At 38.2% G+C, this 19,861-nt stretch overlaps 1 protein-coding gene across 3 annotated transcripts in view; it reads left to right on the forward strand.

The window, feature by feature from the left end:
- The window catches only part of RNF220 (ring finger protein 220), a 373,850-nt gene that overhangs the window by 312,953 nt on the left and 41,036 nt on the right, over nt 1-19,861 (forward strand). For 2 of the 3 annotated variants that reach the window (XM_089514994.1, XM_089514992.1), the window contains 3 exons: nt 10,352-10,453; nt 18,305-18,401; nt 19,271-19,357. In XM_089514994.1, coding sequence (XP_089371120.1) covers nt 10,352-10,453; nt 18,305-18,401; nt 19,271-19,357 — 286 coding nt within the window. The remainder of the gene's footprint in view (nt 1-10,351; nt 10,454-18,304; nt 18,402-19,270; nt 19,358-19,861) is intronic. The other variant, XM_089514993.1, reaches the window with a different exon arrangement.

The raw sequence follows: 19,861 nt of genomic DNA on the forward strand, positions 1-19,861 counted from the left end.
TACAACATCCCTTTGCAGTCAGCAGGCGGGTTCCTTAATGTAGCCTTTCAATTCAGGGTCATTTTTATACTTTGGAATACTAGATGCTGAGGATAAACAAGAGAGAATAGTTACCTTTATATCTTGCTGTCTAGTCTCCTGAAGACATCCAACTGCCCTTCATAGAAAATAGGTTGCCGGTCTAAATAGTTGTGAGATCTGATCCGGCAGGCTCCTTTAATTTACAAACTGAAGAATCAGCTAAGGATGCTTATTTCCTGCCATTGCAGAATATTTTGTGTATTTGTGTGTATTGATGGTATCGGCACTTGTTACAAATACTGTATATGAAAAATCAGACTTATTAAAAATACAAGTCTGTGACATTTCCAGCAGATGGCTTTCATTTCACTGTTGGCTGGGAGCCTGTTTGTCTCTACAGCTTCAAAATGTTTTTTGCAGTGAGCACTGATGTCACAGCAATCTTTCTAAAAGATAAACTGCAAAAAGGGCATCACCATCAACAGCAACTATACTTCTATGTATGCAGGAACCTCTATGTATGCAGTGAATCCTTAGCCTGAAGAGACAGATCCCTACATTTGAGGAAACAAAGCTATAACTTCAAGTGTGGCAGTTCAGTAATGTGGAAGTCAGTGGAAGCAGTGCCTTTGTCATGCTAGTATAGAAACACATTGTCTTCCTCTTCTCATACTTCTTTATCTGATTATCTTTAGAAGTATAATGCTTGTAGCAAAATGTGGATGTCATCATAGTTGTTTTACTGGGAATGATGAGCTATACAGATCAGTGACATGCCACTTAGTTTCCTGTGAGATTACTAGCTATATTTTTTGGATTTATCTCTGGAGCACAAGGAGGAAGATGCTTTTCTTTAGGTAGCTATTAACCTAATAGATTTGTGGCTTTCTGTCATCCACTTTGTGTTGAGGTTGCATTTAAGATAACATCAAAGAGAGTTGGAAGTGTCAGTAATACAAGAAGCTATCAAGTTTGCCCACATGACCAGGAGACAAAAGCCATCTGTGCAGATTATTGGATGGACAAATAAATAAATAACATTTGTTTTCCATAAATCTTTAATGGGCTTGATGAAAGGAAATGACACTGAATGTATGTAAGCTACCCATAACGGGTGCATCATCCTTTCATTGCATAGATACAGGTAACTAGCATATTTTTGCTTTCTTTTGACTTATTCCACAAATAACAATTCTTACTCAGAGTAGTCTGTTGCTATTGTATTGTATCTTTCTGTTAAACTGTTCTTTTTTCTTTTTCTTCAATTGTATAATGGAGCAACAAGTACATTATGAATAAAACAGGTAACAAAATACTTAAGTCAGCTAAAATAATATGCATAACATTCTGGATGTCAGCTCTTACAGATCTTGATACTTGTGAATGTGTGGATATACAGTACATAGTTTACTTTGTTTGCTTGACGTGCATCTGTTAGAGTAACACAAGCAAACACACTAATTGCAGTAAGATATCTGTCAAATAGTTAACTCTGATTTACTCTATAGACAAAATTAACTTCAAGATTACTTATAATACTTACTTGGCAGGTGTGGTACCACGATATTGAAGATGATTTTACCAGAGTGTGGCTTATTCATTGTAAACCATATGATCCCCAACATTTCTTCACATGCAGAAAATTAAACTGCATAATTTGTTGTCGTAGGGAATTGCGTTTGCATTTCCCCTGGCTGGGGCTTTTGGAAGTTGAAGCCCAAAACATTTGGAGGGCCAGTGGTTTCTTATGCTGGCCTAGCTGCTTTTGTGATCTAGATTGTGTAGATGGCTGTTAAAAGTATGTGTTTTGTATGTGTTCTACTAGAAAAATTAAAAAGACTTCTTCAAAGGAAATTTATTCTTATGTAGGCAACAAATTTAATTGAAATACACTGGTCCCTCCACATTTGAGGCTTTGACTTTTGTGGATTTGATTATTCACAGGTTTTATTAATATGTTCTTTCTAGGAATATCTAGGTCCTCCAGTGCAACTCTGTGGTCAGCTTTAACCAAAAGTTGCACTAAAGAACCTAGAAATTTCTAGAAAGGACACTACTAAGCCTTTGTCCAGCACAATTCTGTGGTCAATGTCTGACAGATGTTGACTACAGAGTTGCACTGGAGGACCTGGAGGTTCCTAAAGAGGTTTTGACTCAGGTAAAAACTGTGTTTTTGTTATTTGCAGGTTTTCCATGTTCACAGGGGTCCAGTGCCTCTAACCCCAGTGAATGTGGAGGGATGAGTGTACTTGCAGATATATATTTTGCATAGTCATCATCGAGTTTATGAAGCAGAGTTTAGAACATTTTCCCTCAGATGAGCAATGGTTACTAGAAGACATGGATTTCCTAAAGTATAGCAGAAAGCATTCTTGGAATAAAATATTACTTGAGAGAAAAGAAAAATGTAGTTGCTTTTAGAGTCGCACACCTAACAGGCTAAATAAAATGAACACAGGTCAGAAGATGAGGCTGTAAATATGCCTGGGGCTTCTCTGCTCTTAAGCATAGAAAGGAAAACAGAACTTTTGTTTTTTCTGTGAATCCCACCTTTACATAATATAGGAATCCCTTATGGTACCTAGATATGGCTCTGCTTGTTTGTTTTTAAAGCAATACAGTCTGAGTTATAACAGCAAGAACTTTTGATCAGACTGATTAGGCTTGCCCTCACTTGGGAGTGGGGTGTAGAAAAGCTTCTTGTATTACAGGTATAAATAACTAAAACCTGCATTTGGGTGAAACCTTTGTTAGGTTTAGCCAAAATGCCACAAAATTGCCTTCAAGTTCTCCAGAATTCTTCATCAAAATAAATGCTACCAAAAAGTGGCAACTTGTGTTTTTGTTTGTTTTCAGGAGAAACCTGAAAGTTTCCATGCTTTTTTGACATTTTGGTTGGCTCTAATAAAGGTGTTGCCCAACTATAGAGTCAGATGTTCCTCATACCTAATTATAGATGCAGGGTTTTTGTTTGTTTGTTTGTTTGTTATTAAAGTAGATTAATCAGATGGTAAATAATATGATCTTGGTTGTGCAGGAACCTATGTGGGTTCTTTGTCACCTGGATCTGTAGAAAAGCTGTAGAGTGAGTTTTCCTGAATGTAGTGTTCTAGAGCTTCAAACAAGCAGGTGATTTTTTTATTTTTCAAGATGTCTGCTTTACTTATGAAAATGAGGGCCTGTAAGACCATGTAAAGATATATATGTGAGTGTTTATCATCTAAATTTCATGACCACAAGGGATTGGAAATTTCAGTTATCATTAGAAGGATAACAAGTGGAGACCAGCAGCACAGTGCATCCCAACCGACTAACATTGGCCATGCTAATGGAAGCAGAGAGACAACTGATTCCAACACATCTGGACAAAGATTAGAATAAATGGTTATAAGGCAATAGGAAGTCAGTTTTCTTTTTCTCAGTTATGCCACTTCTTAACTATTGTTTTTCTCTCCAACAGCATCATGAACATTCTGTAGGTTTTATAAGTTCACACATTCTTGGGCTGATTTTAAAATGATTTCAAACATGTTCTTTCAAATTACCTTAAAAGGAGGCTGGGTTAAAACAAAAAAAGATTTTTGTTTGTGGATTTTTGGCACTCACTTCCTCCATAGTACATTACCAAGTGCTGTGAAAGTCCATACTGGTGTTCTACATTATTCCAAATGTATTTAGGAATGAGCCACACAACAAGATGTTGGTGTTTTGCTCAAATTCCCTCCCTTGGGAAACACATTCAAGAATGAGAAATGTTCCATCAAAAGCTGGTCCCATCCCATGACCCACCAGTGTACATTGTGTACCTAGTAAAAGGCATAAGTGAAGACTGAAACTTTTAGAAAGTGGCCAGCTTGAGAAGTAGATCTATAGTGACAGTAAACAGAAGGATGGCAAAAGATGTGGGTAGGGACACAGCATCCCCCATTCTCTGGGTTGTTGGGAGGAGGAATCCACAAAACTTAGGTTTCTCAGTCATCTCTCACTGACAGGCAAGAAGAACTGAGGTCTCACCATACCTGAAAACAAACAGATTATACTGACGTCTCCCCTTCGGCTATCCTAGAAACCAGTTCTTTTTCCTGCCTTTGCCCAGAGCAGAGCTCTTTGTCACTCTTATTTCTTCTCTGGCTACCTATTCATCTGAGTAGCTTTGTGTCTTGTAAATATATTTCTGTTTACTTAGTGAATTTCAGTGTATGTAAACTTTCTACCTTATCTTTAAATCACCCTATTTTACTTATAAATGGGCTCATTCAAGTCATCATGGAGCAATGATAACAATATGTTTCTAGGAGTCTCAAGGGAATGATGTCACAATGAATTTAGCTTATAGAAAGATAGGCTTTAGTTGTATATAGAAAGGTTAGAGACTGAGATGTAAATTTCTCCACCTTTTTACCACCTTTAGAAAAATACGTTCAGTATGGCAAAGGTAGGATGCTGTGACTGCCATGTGACCACCTGAGGTACCCCATTTCATTAAAAGTGTGTGATCTGAGTAAAGAGAATGGCAGAAATTTTACTTCTTGTTGACAAGATTAATGAAACTTGAAAGATTTCTCATCTTTCTCATGTGCGTGGCAGAGTTTTATTTAAAGTAAACGTTCCTCTCTTAACCTGTGTCTGCAGTGCATAATCCTATGAGAAGGAAAGAAACAATAGGAGAAAGAAATTGATGGAGGATAAGGGATGAAGTAAAAATATGGCAATTAATCTCACTAAATTGGCCAGAGTCTATGATAAAGGGGTGTCATTTGAAACTGCTCCATACAGAAAATGGAGTATTTTCAAGTTAGGAACATTCACTTTAAAAGTACAGTACATTTTATTGCTTTAAGACTAACTTAGGCCTGTTACAGACAGCCAAAATAAAGCTGCTTCGAGTCACAGTGGAGGTATGATGTTTCAATGATGCATGCATCCTAAGAGTCCAGAAATCGCACCAAAGGCACGTTCCAGCGTGGCTTTGGTGTGGCTTCTGGACTCTTAGGACGCATGCATCATTGAAACACCATACCTCCACTGTGACTCGAAGCAGCTTTATTTTGGCTGTCTAACAGGCCATTGTGAACTCATCCACTCTTAGCTTCTGTGGCATTACTCTCCACAGTCTTTTGCACATATGTATTTTTTTAAATTCTCTATACCTCTGTACCTCAGTCTCTAAGCCAGTCATTTGTGGCAGGGGCAGATTTCCCAAGCCATCTGCCCTGAACACAGTCCCTCTCAGGGATCTGGGGCTACCCTTTAGCCTGAACTGCCAGCGTGTTGATTGACACAATTTTAATAGCATATTAAAATACAGTTGCTAAGCTGGGGCAATGTTCCATTCTTCCTCACACTCCATCACCAATGGCCAAAAAGTGTAAGTCTGGTTTCTCAATGACTGTAAACCATTCCTTATCTTCACATGTCGTCTCTTGCACCAGGCAGTGAAACACATTATCAAGTAGTACCCGGAAAGTAGTTAACTGCGTTTGACACACGCCAACTCCCTGCCTCCACACTGGATAATTGCATTGTCAACTATTCAGCAAAGTGGCAGGTGACACTGTTGCCAGATTGATTGTCTTAGCATTGAGGCTCCTAAGACTGTCAGCTTCCCAATCGATAGCGTTTACACAAGACACCGTGACTGCATCTGTAACTAATTTCAGTTTGAAACTGGCAGGACACTGTGCTGCCCCTACTTTCTGGCTTCATGTATTTAGTGGTTTGCTTCCTGTCCTTGCACTGCTGAGCTGATCCAGTCCCATCCCACTCCACCACCAATGCCTGCATGGTTTGGAAAGTACATTCTTAATTTATATTGGTGTAGCTTCAGAAAGGGAGCATTACTACAGATGGCTAATAAGCAGCTATAGTTTTGCAATTAGTAGCCTGCTCGGTTGATTAAATTAACACTGATTTTCTTTCACCTTGCTGCTTTGGATTAGAATTAGTTTCCTGGGAGTACGAGGGTTTGATTTGTACGTTTTAGGTCTCTTTATTCTATCCCATGATTATATCAAACATACATTGTTGACATTTAAGTAAGTGGACAGCAAAGATCTGCTCTTCCCCTGATGCTTCTAAACCAGGGCAGTGCTGTTGGTCGCTTTCCCAAGTTGCTGCTTCATGCTCTGCTGCTTTAGAAAAGTCATCCTCTCAGCTTTTATGCTTTCCTCTGTTATTGGCAGAATTGCTGTGCGACTGTGATCTCTGTCAGTGGTGCTTATTGATCCACTGATGTGAACCTGTTTAGTAATTCAAGATTACTTTAATTCCTCCCTTTCCTTTTTTTGTTTTCATTCTATCGCCTTGAGAACAACGAGCCATGGAAATTACACCAGTGACTGCTAAATCTCTGCTTGTATGTTTCCCCTTCTGTTGTGGCAGCCTTCCCCAAATAAGAACATGAATGCCTGCATGTCTGCTGCTGAATATTAGGCTTCATTGGCACTGGAGAAATTGTCATACCAGCATAGATAAAGGAACCCTTTTTTAACTGTAGCCAAGGTATAGTAAAGACACAAATTGAACTTGTTTAATGCTGTTAGCTAAGTTCTGAGGTGCTGTTTACAGGACAGATAGGCTTTCTGCAGACAAAAAAGTTGTAAAGCATAGAATTGGTTGTGTTCACATTGACATATAATTTGTTTTATTTTTTGTTTTATTTATATACCGCTATTCCAAAGATCATAGCGGTGAACAGCAAGTAAGCTAATTAGCTAACATATAGCAGTACCACAATATATTAATAGCCATAAAATTAGACAACCCTCTTTTAAAGCCTGCTGTTCTAGTCTGTTAGTAAAGATGACTAGAAGCAATCAGGATGCAAACTTGCAGCCTACGTTCTGTTAGTTTTCTCGTGGCATGAAAGATGACTTTGAAATGTTATTTCTGCTATAGTAGTCCATGCACATAGCCTTATACACTGGAGAACTATGTATTTATGTTTTATAAATTCAGTGAACCCAATTTATTGCCTCTGTAGCAGCCAGTAAAAACCAAACTTTGCCATCTTATTGTAGTCAAATTAATTTTCCATCAGCCTGGAGCCATGAAAGTCATTAATTTACCTCTTGTTTACCTGATCATTTATAGTATAATATAATAATAGAAAATTGCAGTTTAATAATTACAGCAATTGTTAGCTGTCAGAGATTTAACTTGACTCAATCCTTTACTTTTGCTCTTGCCTTTTTAAGGAGGCAAGGGAGTTGGTTTTCCCCAAGCCATGCTTAAAGAGAAGCAACATCCGTGCCACTTTGTTCTCTTGGTGCTAGTTTAGGGATATTTCAGCAGCTGAGGAAACAAGTGCTGCCAAAAGTTGTTCCCAGGAAACGTGTGTGAGGCCTGGCAGCATTCAAACATTTTTATAGCTGTTGCTTTTTCTTTTTTCTCCCCCTCCCTTTGGGGGGGGGGGGTGATGGTGGTTATTCCTTTTATATAAATCAGCAAGTGACACTTGGAAAAACAGGTGAATGAACTCAGCTAAGGGCTGGTGTGAGGAAACAAATTAGCAAAAACTACTTTAAGAAAACAGCTTCTAAATTGAGACTGTATTTCCCATCAAATATACCTAATTCCCATAAACATTAATTTTATTTCTAGCTGTTACAATCTTTGTCAAGGCTATGCAGCAGGACAGAGGGAGAAATGAATTCAGACTACAAATCTTTTGATTTAGTTTTTAAATGAGAAGTCAAGAGTTAGAGTATTGCATACACACCCTGAACATAGGAAAAACTAGCACTGAATCCTACTATCATAGGGGTAGGGTCACCAAGGCCAAAGTTGAATTCATTGTGCTTCTTTTCTCTTTTAAATCCTGATTGTCATTACTTGTTATTTGAAAAAGTGTTGCATTAGTCACATGTTGCATTAGTTGCATGACCATAATCAGCATAATTTAAAACAGATCAAAAACACCAAGAACAACAACAACACTGTTTTAGGAGTAATAAGTAAACGTTACTCATTACAATTTTTAAAAAGTAATGGCGTTACCCTTCATTGCATTATATTTTGAAAAACTGTGCCTCTGTTATTTCCAAGCATTGGTCAAAATCTACATTCCATAAACAGATTATAACCAGAATAATCTCTGCACACATACACCAGCATAATTCAGTCGGCATAGGCAATGGCAGCAGAAGGAAAATACATTGTGGCCACAATGGCTGTTCAGGAAATAAAATATTGGGGAAGGAGGCTGTTTAGAGGCATCACTGCACAACCTTGATACAATTGCTAGTACAGAACACTACCTGATTCTGACCAGCTCTCTTGTTTTGCAATACAGGGTTGTCAAAAATTCCTACAGCAGGTCTGTATCTTAAAGTGGGTTACAATTTAATATCAATAATATTATCCAGCAATATATCCATAAATCCCTCCTGATTAAATGCAGCTAAAATATAAGCAGTGCCTACTTAAGTTGGATGTTGTCATGTGAGAAGAGATTTGGAATAACAGTGAGTAAAAGAAATAGTTGATCTGTAGCACTACCTGTAAAAAGAGTCTATGCTTTAATTGCTTTAGTTCTATTGTTTGCTTTTTAAAAGAGGATGTAATCCTATAGATATCTGTCACAGTCTTGTTTCACAGCAGTAGAAATGTGCATACACATAGCAGATAAATAGCTCAACTGAAAATGCAGTTGGTAACCTATTGTCACTTATACTAAAGGACTGGCAATAGTGAAGTGAATGGCTATGCAGATGCCCCCCCCCCCCCCCCCAGGACAAGAACAGTTCTTGTTTGGCCTTTTCCTTATGTAACATTTTCCATGATGAATCGCTGGTTCTTGCACCCTCCTTTCAGCAGAATTGAGCCATAAATTCATTACCTGGTCCCTGTCATGCAGCAAACTATACAATTTGCATTGCACTAGTAGGATTTGAGGCTAAATAATTTGATATCAAACTGTTGAAGAAGTAGACTTGAATTTTGATCTTTTTATGGAGCATTGTAAATGAACATGCCTAAGGGCTTTTAAACAACTTGAGATAATTCAAGAAAGTTGTGTAAGAATATTAGGGAATGCTTCACTACTCTTCATTGCAACTCCCAGTTCCTAGCAATGCTATTTTGGAAGTGAACAATTTTCTTCTTACTGTTGTGGTGTCATGAGTCCCAAGCCCACAAAGTGTGTAATACAACGCCAAATGTAATGGAATTCTTAGAACTATTGCAACAGGGGTCTGCTTGTCTCCTTTAAAATGTAGGTGTAGGCTGTGTTGCCGGAGAGGGGGAATACACATTCTTTTAGGCAAAAATTAAAAGAGCAAAATGATACATAGTGGGGAAGGAGGCAATTAGGAACTCACCCTGTAATACAGGTGCTTCTAAAATATGTTACTACTTTTGTTTAAAAAATGCTTTAAGTGTTCAATTGTGGGATTTTCTGACAGGATGGTAGTTGAAATCATGGACATCCCTAGAGTCCTACTGCAACAGTGCTGTTAGAAATTCTAGCAGGGACTTTTGGCCTTTTAGTAAGTATTTCCTGAAGCAATGTTTTGAGTTGGCTTGTAATTGAAAGAAAAGTTGTGCACTGATGACAACAAAAAGAAAAAAGCTCTTCCCCTTTTCAGAAATCCTGGTGGTTATACAGACCACAGGAGACTTGATGATTTCCTCATCTCTGTTAATACAATGATGGATTTATTAATTTTTAATTTAGGTGTGCATCTGATCATCATATTAAATGACAGTTGTTGCTACAACTATTGGTGCCTTACTGTTTAGCTGTAAATGAATTTCATGGGGTACCCTTTAGTTCTAACAGTTTATCAGATGGTAGGACAGAGTTTTCTATTAACTTTTTTCAAGCTATATAATTTCAGTAACACTTGAGTCATACCATATGTGCTATCCTCTTATTGAGAAATAATATAGAAGTAAGGGGGAAAGGGTTCTTTAGGAGAGATTAAGGAGGAATCTAGGAAGCTGCTTTGCTGAGTCAGATCACTGCTCATTGTAGTCACCTGACTACATCAAGCCCAGTGTAGTCAACTGAGTGACAGCAGGGACTCTCTTGAGGTTTAAGGTAGCATTATTTCCTAGACCTACCTGCCTCTCATCCAGATACTATCCAAACCTGACCCTGTTTAGCTTCTAGAATCAGATGACATCAGGTCCATACAATGTGTTATGCTGTTGAGGGTTGTAAAGTGTAAAACAATCCATTTTCATTGTAAATGTTGGATAAGACCAGAATTGTATAATATGTGCAGATTAAAGCTGGCCTGCTGTGCCTCTGAGAAAGGCCTCATTGCTCTTTGCAAGCTTTTGTACTCATATCTCAGCAGGAATGTTTCTTGTTCTGAACTCCTAGAATGTTCAGCATTAACTCGATTTTGGTGCTGGGGCCAGCTGCTCCGAGGGCAAGCGGAGCAGAGCTGTGTACACAGCGCTGGAGGGCTACTGTGCTCTCAAGGTAAGTGATCTTGATAGGTACATTCTGACTGATGAGAGAGTTTGTCTCCTGAACTGTCACAGGGTTTATAGAGGTGCCACTCAATGCTGGTGCTGGAATTGCTTGTCAGAGCAGCCGCCTACAAGAGCAATGGGGATCAGAGAGAGAACAGTAACTTTGTTTTTCCCTGGCTTAATGGCCCTAGAGTCTGACCTGCATGCTCACTCTTGTTTGTCTGGACTTTTAAGTAGGCATCTTGGATTAAGAATGTCAGAGAATAGTGTTGCTTTACTTTCAGTAAAGTTGGTTGTGTCACCAGAGATGAGTGGTATATAGACAAAACCATGCAGAAAAGAGATGTGAGCTGGCAAAATGCAACTTTTCTCATAGGAGTCAAATAAGCCTTAAAACAGAGTTTTTATATTTGATTTAATCTTAGAACTATAATGCACTTTCCTCATTCTGATGATAAAAAACATGTATACTTTTCAGAATTGCCTTTCTCTACTTTTTACCACCACTTAAGCTACTTATTTAGATATAATGTTCTTAATTAATTGTTCCACACTTCATTCATGTTATATGCTCTGTTAACTTCTAGTCTGGGATGGTGATCTAAATGAATACTGAGAACAGGATTCTTATCAGCCAGATTTAGAATAGTTGATTATGGCATTAAAAGGGAATTGAATTCATTCATGAAGGATGGGGCTCTCATTAACTATTGGATGAATGAAATCTTCCAACTCCATAGGAAATGCGTCTTAATATCAGTTGCCAGAGGTGGTGCTTGAGGGAACTCAGTACCACAGGAAGTTTATTACCCTTATTTTCTGGAAGCAGCTGGTTGAGAATTTTGGAAAAATAGTATACTGGACTAAAATGGATCCTTGATGTGGCCCAGGTGGCTTCTTCTTCTTTATTTTTTTTCCTGAAAGTTTGGCATGATGTCAAATTCAGAATGATGAAAATGAGGGCAGTGACTTAGGTCCAAAACACACTGCAGAAATAATCCAGATTTAGATCGCTTTAACTGCCCTGGCTCAGTGCTAAGGAACTGTGGGATTAGTAATTTATTGTGGCACCAGAACTGACAGAGAAGGCTAAATGTCTCATAAAACTATAGTTCCTAGAATTCCCTAGCATTGAGCTAGAGCACTTGAAGCAGTCTCAAACTGGAATATTTCTGCAATATGTTTTGGACCTTAGTCCTGACTGCTACTGCCCTCCCGGGGCTTGTTTTGTACCAAGAAGTAGTAAGGGAACACATTTGAGCACGTGTTGCCTGTTTGTCCCTTGCCACGAAACAACTTCTCTGTCTCCACATCCTAAGCTTAAGGAGTAGAATTTTTAGAGTAGTTTTGAGGTAGGTTTTGATCTTAGCTCATCTCTTTTTAAAAACCAAGCACCGCCTCTCCCCAACAGAACCTAGATCTTTTCTCTGAACCAACACCTCTTGCAAGTCCAAGGCTTAAATTTATGACATTCTTGCTCTTTGGGGGAGTTTGCAGACTGTAATTTAAGGAAGAGATTTCTCATAACTGAAGAGGTGCTGGTTAAGCAGTAATCCACCTACATGGGTGGCCATTGGCAAGGCTTTTTCTTTCATTTTCAATTAATAGAATTTGAAACAAGCAGTTTGCAACAAGCCATCTAAATCTATCTAGTCACTTTACTGACAAAGTTAAATATTGACAGGCAAGCCACAGGATAGATAACTGACAGACTTGTCTGTACAGGAAATTGTAGAAATCTAAGAGAGCCTCCCTCAACCAGTACTGGTCATTTTCCCAATACTCAGATCCCCTAACTTGGACTGCAGGCTCTTTTGTTGCACATACCATGCAAAACAACCAACCACACACATTCTCTTCTTAATGGTGCCTAGCAAGTGGGTAATTATATAATGTGTGCATCCTCCTCTTTCAGTTAATAGAAAGTGGGGATATGCAGATATAAAACATGAAGGACAGATTGGCCTTAACTGTAAAGGCCAATAAGGTTAAATTAGGAAAGATGTGTGTTCTCTCTTCCTGAAATGTGTTGCCTCAAGCACTTACTTAAATGTGCTAGGCTTTTGGGCAGGGCAATAATAGAGTGGCCTGCAGACATTTTTGTTGGCTATTCTTCTCAGTCTTGGACTTTCAGCACTCCACATGTTGCAGGATGAAATTGCACTTACTATATACACTCAAGTATAGGTATAGACATTTCAGTCAGAAAATTGACCCAAAAAACCTGACTTGACTTATCCATGGGTCACTGTAAGTACTGTACTTTAACTCTTATCAAAAAAGGAGCCATCCCCTTCTCTGAGTTGAGTGGCAAAAGGTGAGAGCACCAGCTCCTTCTATTCTCTCTGCTAGGGCACTGCTTCTGACCTTTTTGAATGCCTGGGTAGAAAAATGGCAATCAGTAACAGCTCCATTGCATTTCCCCTCAAAGGAGTGGAATTGGGCTTTGAAGGATTTGATTAAGACATTTGTGTATGTGTGTCAGTTTTTCTGGGATAAATCAGGGAAAGTTATCAATTAATGTTAAAGGCTATAATCACTGCTAACATAGGGCCCATACAGACAGGCCAAAATAAAGCTGCATCAGGTCACTTTTGAGGTATGCTGTTTAAATGACACACACATCTTAAAAGGCCAGAAGGTGCACCAAAGCTGCACTCCATTCCTTAGGATTGGAGCGTGGCTTTGGCGCAACTTCTGGCCTCTTAGGACACATGCATCGTTTAAACAGCATACCTCCAAAGTGACCCGAAGCAGCTTTATTTTGGCCTGTCTGTACGGGCTCATAGTTACCATTTTCTTTGCTTTGCCTTTTCATCCTGTTTGACTTGTGCATGTTTTTTTAGCTCCATCTCTTCCTGGTCACTTCCCACACACAGCCAGCATTTCTCATAGTTCCCTCCTCATCCATCCAGCCTTTAGGGTGAACACAAACAGTTATGCCTACTGGGATTTTTGCAAGTTCTTTGGCATCATTTTCTTTTGTTTCATCCTTTGCATCTTTTGTTACATGCCCCTAAGTTTTATCCTCAACTTATCTACAGGTCATATCAAAATCCATAATTTTGTTCCCAAAGCCTGCCTTCAACATATACATATACAGTATGACAAAAGTAGTAGTTTTTTAAATCCTTTCATTTTATTTTCATCTGCACACACAAAGCAGGTGTGGTCTTGTTGGGTTGTCCTTCTTTAAGAGAACATCCTGTTTAATCTGTTTATAACTGTACTTGTCTAGAAATCTGGTTTGAATGAAATGGGATGAATAATAAATTTGAAGCAGTGTAGACCTCAAATATTTAAACAGCTGCTGTGGTGTTTTCAGTGCCCTGTGTAGTGAAGAAATGTGAATGAGGTGGGCCTCAAAGGTTCAACAAAAGTTTTGACCCTATTTAAACCATTCTCAAACACATCTTCATGCTGAGGGCAGGATCTGTTTATGGACAGTTCCAGCCATGTATAGAATACTACCTGATGGCAGCTCAAGATTTAAAAGCTTTTCCTCTCTGTCTCACTCCAGTGTAGAGCAGGGATCCATGACTTTTTAAAGCTGGTGGATAGGTATAAATTATGTATCAAGTCTTCTCGTGGGCAGGGCCTTGTTTTGTTCCACACACTAAGAGGTTTAAGACACCTCCACATAGTACTTCTGATGGTATATGAGAAAATGTTTCTGAAAAATTGTAATCTTTTCAAACACACATTCCCTTCTTTGGCAAAATCAGTTGTTTTACTAAAAAGTGTGAGATGCTATAATAGAAATTTTTATGCATGCATAGACAAAAATTCACATTCTGTCAGAAAGAAACCTGTAGGCATGTATTAGAACATTTGATTAAAATTCATTAATGCAGTGTTTTCATAATTTTAATATATTTTTTGACTGCAGAATTTGGCACATCATGTGTAGATTAGCAAATAATACAGTGTACATATGGAAAAATCACTATTGTAGGAGGGATAGCAGAGTACTGCAATAACTACTGTACCTAGTGATAACTTCCAGGGGAAAGTAACCTAGTCGTAGAGAAGTTGTGAGTCTTGTGATAAAAGTCAGCAGATGTTTTGTGATAATTACAAAATTGTTCAGATGCTTATGTGCATAAAATCCCTCCTCCGTTTTTTTGTTTGTTTGTTTTTTGAAGAGTGTGGCAATTGCTCTCCTGCCACTGTTTTTAAAATATATATTTTAGTACTTTATTTATACATTGTTCTATCCATCTCCACTCTGAAATATAAACACCTTATATTTCATCACCATACACTATTGGCTTGCTGTTCAGAGTTAGATTACATGTCATATTCTCCCATCTTTGGATAAGATGTTTCTTAAAAATGCTAGCATTCTGCATATCAGGTTTTGGTGTCCATAAAACAGATTTCTCAAGTTTTACTCTTGTCTGTGTTCCCTGCTTCCTGAGCACATGTGGAAAGATGAGAAAAGGAAAGCCTTTGGATTTTAGATCCTAGTAGGAACATAGCTAAGGTAGCACATGTCAAGAAATATAAATGAGTCTCTGTGTCCTCACTGCCGCCACCGCCATTGATCTAAGACGGCCTGCAGTTTTTTAAAAGAGCAGCCATTGTGGCCACTCCTCATTGCCAGAGCCTGCACCTCCATGAAAATATGTGCATATCATGCTCTGTACCTTTCCAGCCACAGGAGGAAGAAGAGGGAAAGATGGGTGGCAGCATCCAGAGGCCCTGATTGGGGGACAGCCCAGCAATCTATCCCCACCAGCCTGGCTGTGTGCCTGGATCATAGGAATGTAAACTGATGGCTTCATTTGGCATATAGGATTAGAAATAAGATTACTTAAAAGTTGCTTGCTTCTCCTCATTTTGCATCAGTGGTGTTACTGAAGTGAAGAAATAAAAGAAACTTCTTTCTTTCTAGATTTTCACCAGTCCCAACTCTTGCTCCTGTAAATTAATACAGCCATAACTCCTGCGTTGTATTTGAGGAAATAAAGAATAGAATCATAGAGTTAGAAAGGCCAAAAGAGCCATCCAGTCCAACCCCTGTCATGCAGGAACACACAATCAAAGCACTCCCAACAGATGGCCATCCTGCCTCTGTTTAAAAACCTCCAAAGAACAAGACTACCACTCTCCAAGGCATTGCTTCCTACTGTCAAAGATCTCTTACCATCAGGAAGTTCTTCCTAATGTTTAGGGTGATACCTCTTGCCTGAATCCATTGGAGGAAGGTTAGGAGAAAGGATGGCATGTGGTTACAGAGGCTGGGTCTTTCAGAGAGGAGGGGCTGAATATAAGATATTGCTGCAGTCCAATATCCCTGTGACCTTTTGCCTCTGTCTATGTGAATTAGCACTACCAGTCCTTAGGCAACTATGATGAAGTGTCCCAGTCTTTTGGCACCTCTGTCCTCTTAAATCCGTGAAGTGTTTTGATGAACTAATAGAGTTATAAAGCAGTTAGACTGCTGAGAATACTTGCTAATCTGTTCCAGTTTATACAGGATGAGTCTCCCTTATCCAGAATTCTGTAATACACCAAAATCCAAAACTTTTTCCATGGGTGGCTGAGATAGTGACACCTTTGCTTTCTGCTGGTTCAGTGTACACACACGTTGTTTCATGCACAAAATTGTTTTAAAATGTTACATAAGATTACCTTCAGACTATGTGTATAAGGTGTATATGAAATATAAATGAATTTTGTGTTTAGACTTGGGTCCCATCTCCAAAGTATCTCATTATGTACATTTATGCAAATACAGACATTCAAAAAAAGATTTTTTTAAAGTCAAAGTCCCAACCAATTCTGGTCCCAAGCATTTTGGATATGGGAATCTCAATCTGTACTGTATGTAAGGGAGAGTACTTGTTGTTTTGTATCTTGAAGTCATTCCCAAATCATGGTGACTCTGAGGCAAATCTTTCACTGGGTTTTCTGGACAAGTTCAGAGGGGATTTGCTTTTTCGTTCCTCAGAGGCTGAGAGGGTATGACTTGCCTAAGGTCATGCAGAGCAGGAATTTGAAACCTGGTCTCCAGAGTCATAGTCCAGTGCTCAAACCACTATATCACACTGACTTAAGTATACATGTTAGCTAAAACGCAGACTTTAATAGGGATTCCATTCAGGCTGTCTATGTTGTTGGGTTGTTCATTGTCTAGTGCATATACCATCAAATGGCTGTTGTACAATCCAGAAAATCAATTTTAACTTTTCGAAAGCAATATTCAAGCCTTTATGGTGGCAGAGGAGTGGAATAAAATTGAAAGACAAAATTTCTAATTCTAAAAGATGATCCAGATTGTAGCCAAGAAAGACAGTAAACAGAATAAGTCTTCTTAATTGGTTTGTTTTACTTACTTATTTGAATCATATACTGTAATACAGAATTTTCTCAATTCAGAATTAGTAATTTTAACACTAATTCTAGATTTCCCATAGAGTTCAGGGTTGTGTAAAATCCTGATGAAACTATGTGAACAAAAATTCTCAGATAACTTCATTGATTTTACTTTAATGCTTAAGGTCTAGTTCCCAAAATTGTATTGTCTGTGGCCTTTTATAATTTGGAGCAGGGAGATTCCTTACACTATTGAATGTTAGCTCATGCTATCTTGATATTAAATGCATTCCTTTCTTTAAAGCACCTCCATCATACTCCATCTTGGCCCCCTTTGCTCATTAAAATCTTTCTCATATGGTCAGATCTTATTGAGGGATGGGGAAAGCTGAGAATTCAATTTGATGAAAGGATGAAAGATTATGACAGAGTTGGTGGTAATGCCTGGAATCTGTTTGCTTCCTGAAAACCCAAACATTAGTTATCAATGTATGATTCAATGATGTATGGTTCAATGTATGATACATTCAACAGGCCGAATGAACAAGTTGAATCCCTATTTCCCACCTCTGCATTTGGAATATATAGAATTCTTCCAAATTGTACTAGTCTAAGCTATCCTTTTCATGTCTTGAGTTAATACCTCAATATTTCTTTATGTTTGGCTCCTGTTGCTTGGCATAATAATCGCAATAAATCACAGGCCTGCTAGCACTTGCTTGAGTGTGCTTTTTTGCTCTTGCATGGTACAGTTACAACATCTGAGAGGCTTGTTATTTTCCCACAATTTCCTGTCTCCCTGCTAGATACAAATTGAGTCTACATTTTCTGAAATGCTTTGGACCAGAAATGTTTTGGATTTTGAACTTTTTATTTTGGAATACCTGTATTTGCATATACATACATAATGAGGTATCTTGGAGATGGGACCCACAACTAAACACAAAATTTGTTTATGTTTCATATACAAATTATATACATAGCCTGAAGGTCATTTTATACAATATTTTAAATAATTTTTATGCATGAAACAAAGTGTGTGTACACTGAACCACCAGAAAGCAAAGGTGTCACTAGCTCAGCTACCCATGAAAAGGTTTTGGTTTTTAGACTATTTCAGAATTCTGAACAAATGAGACTCAGCCTTAGTTTGAACAGGAGAGAATTATATAAATGTATTTTTCATACATCAAAATATAAAATAACTGTTCTCTTTTCAAATATAACAAACTTGAATTAATTTCTGCCAGTGTTATTATGTACAACAAGGTATAATCTTCATAAAACTCTTGCTACAGTGACCTTAAAGCAAGGATGGACAGCTGTCAGATGCTAGGAGAAATTACTAGCCTACTAGGAGAAATTGGAGGGGTGTAAGTTGAGAAGCACTGTTCTAGAGGAAGGGAACCACTACAAACCTGTGCAGATGAAATTGCTATTTCTCTCCCATTCTTCCCCTATGCCAAGCTTTTATGTTCCTTTGGTGTTTGGTGTTCAGTGTAGTAACATATGCTCCACACATTTTCTTTCTTTCCAGGATCTGGATTTGTTATGTGCAGTGGCAAGGAGAATCCAGACAGTGATGCTGATCTTGATGTGGATGGAGATGACACAGTGGAATATGGAAAATCACAGTATCATTTTCTAGAGGTCCTAGACTCCCACTGTGAGGCTGTAGCTTTGCTGAACCACTTAAAACATTTCTGTTTTCCTGATATGTGCACAGGTTTTAATTGTTTTAGCTTTTAAAACTTAGGAGATCAGCACACAAGTTGCATGTATTCTAAATCACCAGTGGACCAAATGTACACCTGTATCTACTAGTAGATCTCAGGATAATTTGTAATAGATTGACCAGGATTTCTGACTCCCATTAATTTTAATAATAGCTTCAAATTACACTTCTTTTGTTCTACATTCAAATTCTGAAATCAAGAACATTTGGAATACATTTTTGCACAAGAGCACTGAGAGGTTTTTTGAGTTCTGATACTCAGAAATAATTCCTCACTTACAATTTTTTAATTCTAAGTGTATGTCTCTTGCACCAGGCTCAGATTGGTAGAATTTGGGATTTGGTTTTTTTTAGTGAAACACAAAATGATTCTGCAGTCAGAGATGGGTGGTGATTGATGTTGTTCAGTTAATGATCCTGTCTGCTTTCAGTTATTCCCTAGCAGCAATCTTCATTGGCTTTTCCTTGCTCAGACGATGCAAGTTTCCCTTTGCGCTTCTTTCAAATGAATGTGTTTTTATCAGATAACTGTTTGCTTTTCATCTTGGCATTTCTAGTACTCTTTGAAAGTTAATCTTCAGTACGTCACGTTATTTGTTTTTGTTTTTTACTGTATTGTGTGGTGCATTTGCAATTATATATTGCACTGCACATTGCATACCTCTAAGTTTCTCTTGGCTGCGGTACCTTTATAGCTTGAAATAAACATTAAAATGAAAACCATAAAGTTTATATCAGCCTTTGCTCTCCTTAACTCTCCATGCTCAGATATACAGAGGCAGATATCATTCCATGCACTGGGGAAGAACCAGGCGAAGCCAAAGAAAGAGAAGCACTAAGAGGTGCAGTCTTAAAGTAAGTGACTCTTTAAAAGTATTGTATGAATGTGGAGAATGGTGTGCTACATCATCCTGGGGGAGAGTGGGGATGAAGAGGACTTTTCAGGGTGCATACCTTTTCAGTTCAGTATGACACAAGGACAGAAAAAATTTGTGGAGCTGGCACATTCCAGGAAGACAGCTACCCATCTATAAAATGGTAAGTAGTAAAAATTCTGCTGGCCACATGTATGTCAACACTGCAAAAAAAGACAGTTTGTTTCTGCTGCCTTTCCATGATATGTGTTAATAGCCTCCTACTATTGGGAGGCTTTCTACACTAGAAAAAAAACCCCTAATTTCTCCCATTAGAGATATCAAAGAAAATATCAAGTACAGTAGATGTGTAACACAGTGTAATAGCAGGGCTCATGGGTTGCAATGTATGGAGTTTTTGACAAGACCTGAATTCTGAATTTTTTATTAAATAGAGCAAGACACAAGAAATATTATAAATATAAATAAGCAAAGGAAAAGAGCT

The sequence above is a fragment of the Sceloporus occidentalis genome, unplaced genomic scaffold (assembly GCF_023333645.1).
Source record: "Sceloporus occidentalis isolate IW3139 unplaced genomic scaffold, rSceOcc1.0.p SCAF_3, whole genome shotgun sequence".
Taxonomy (NCBI): Eukaryota; Metazoa; Chordata; class Lepidosauria; order Squamata; family Phrynosomatidae; genus Sceloporus; species Sceloporus occidentalis.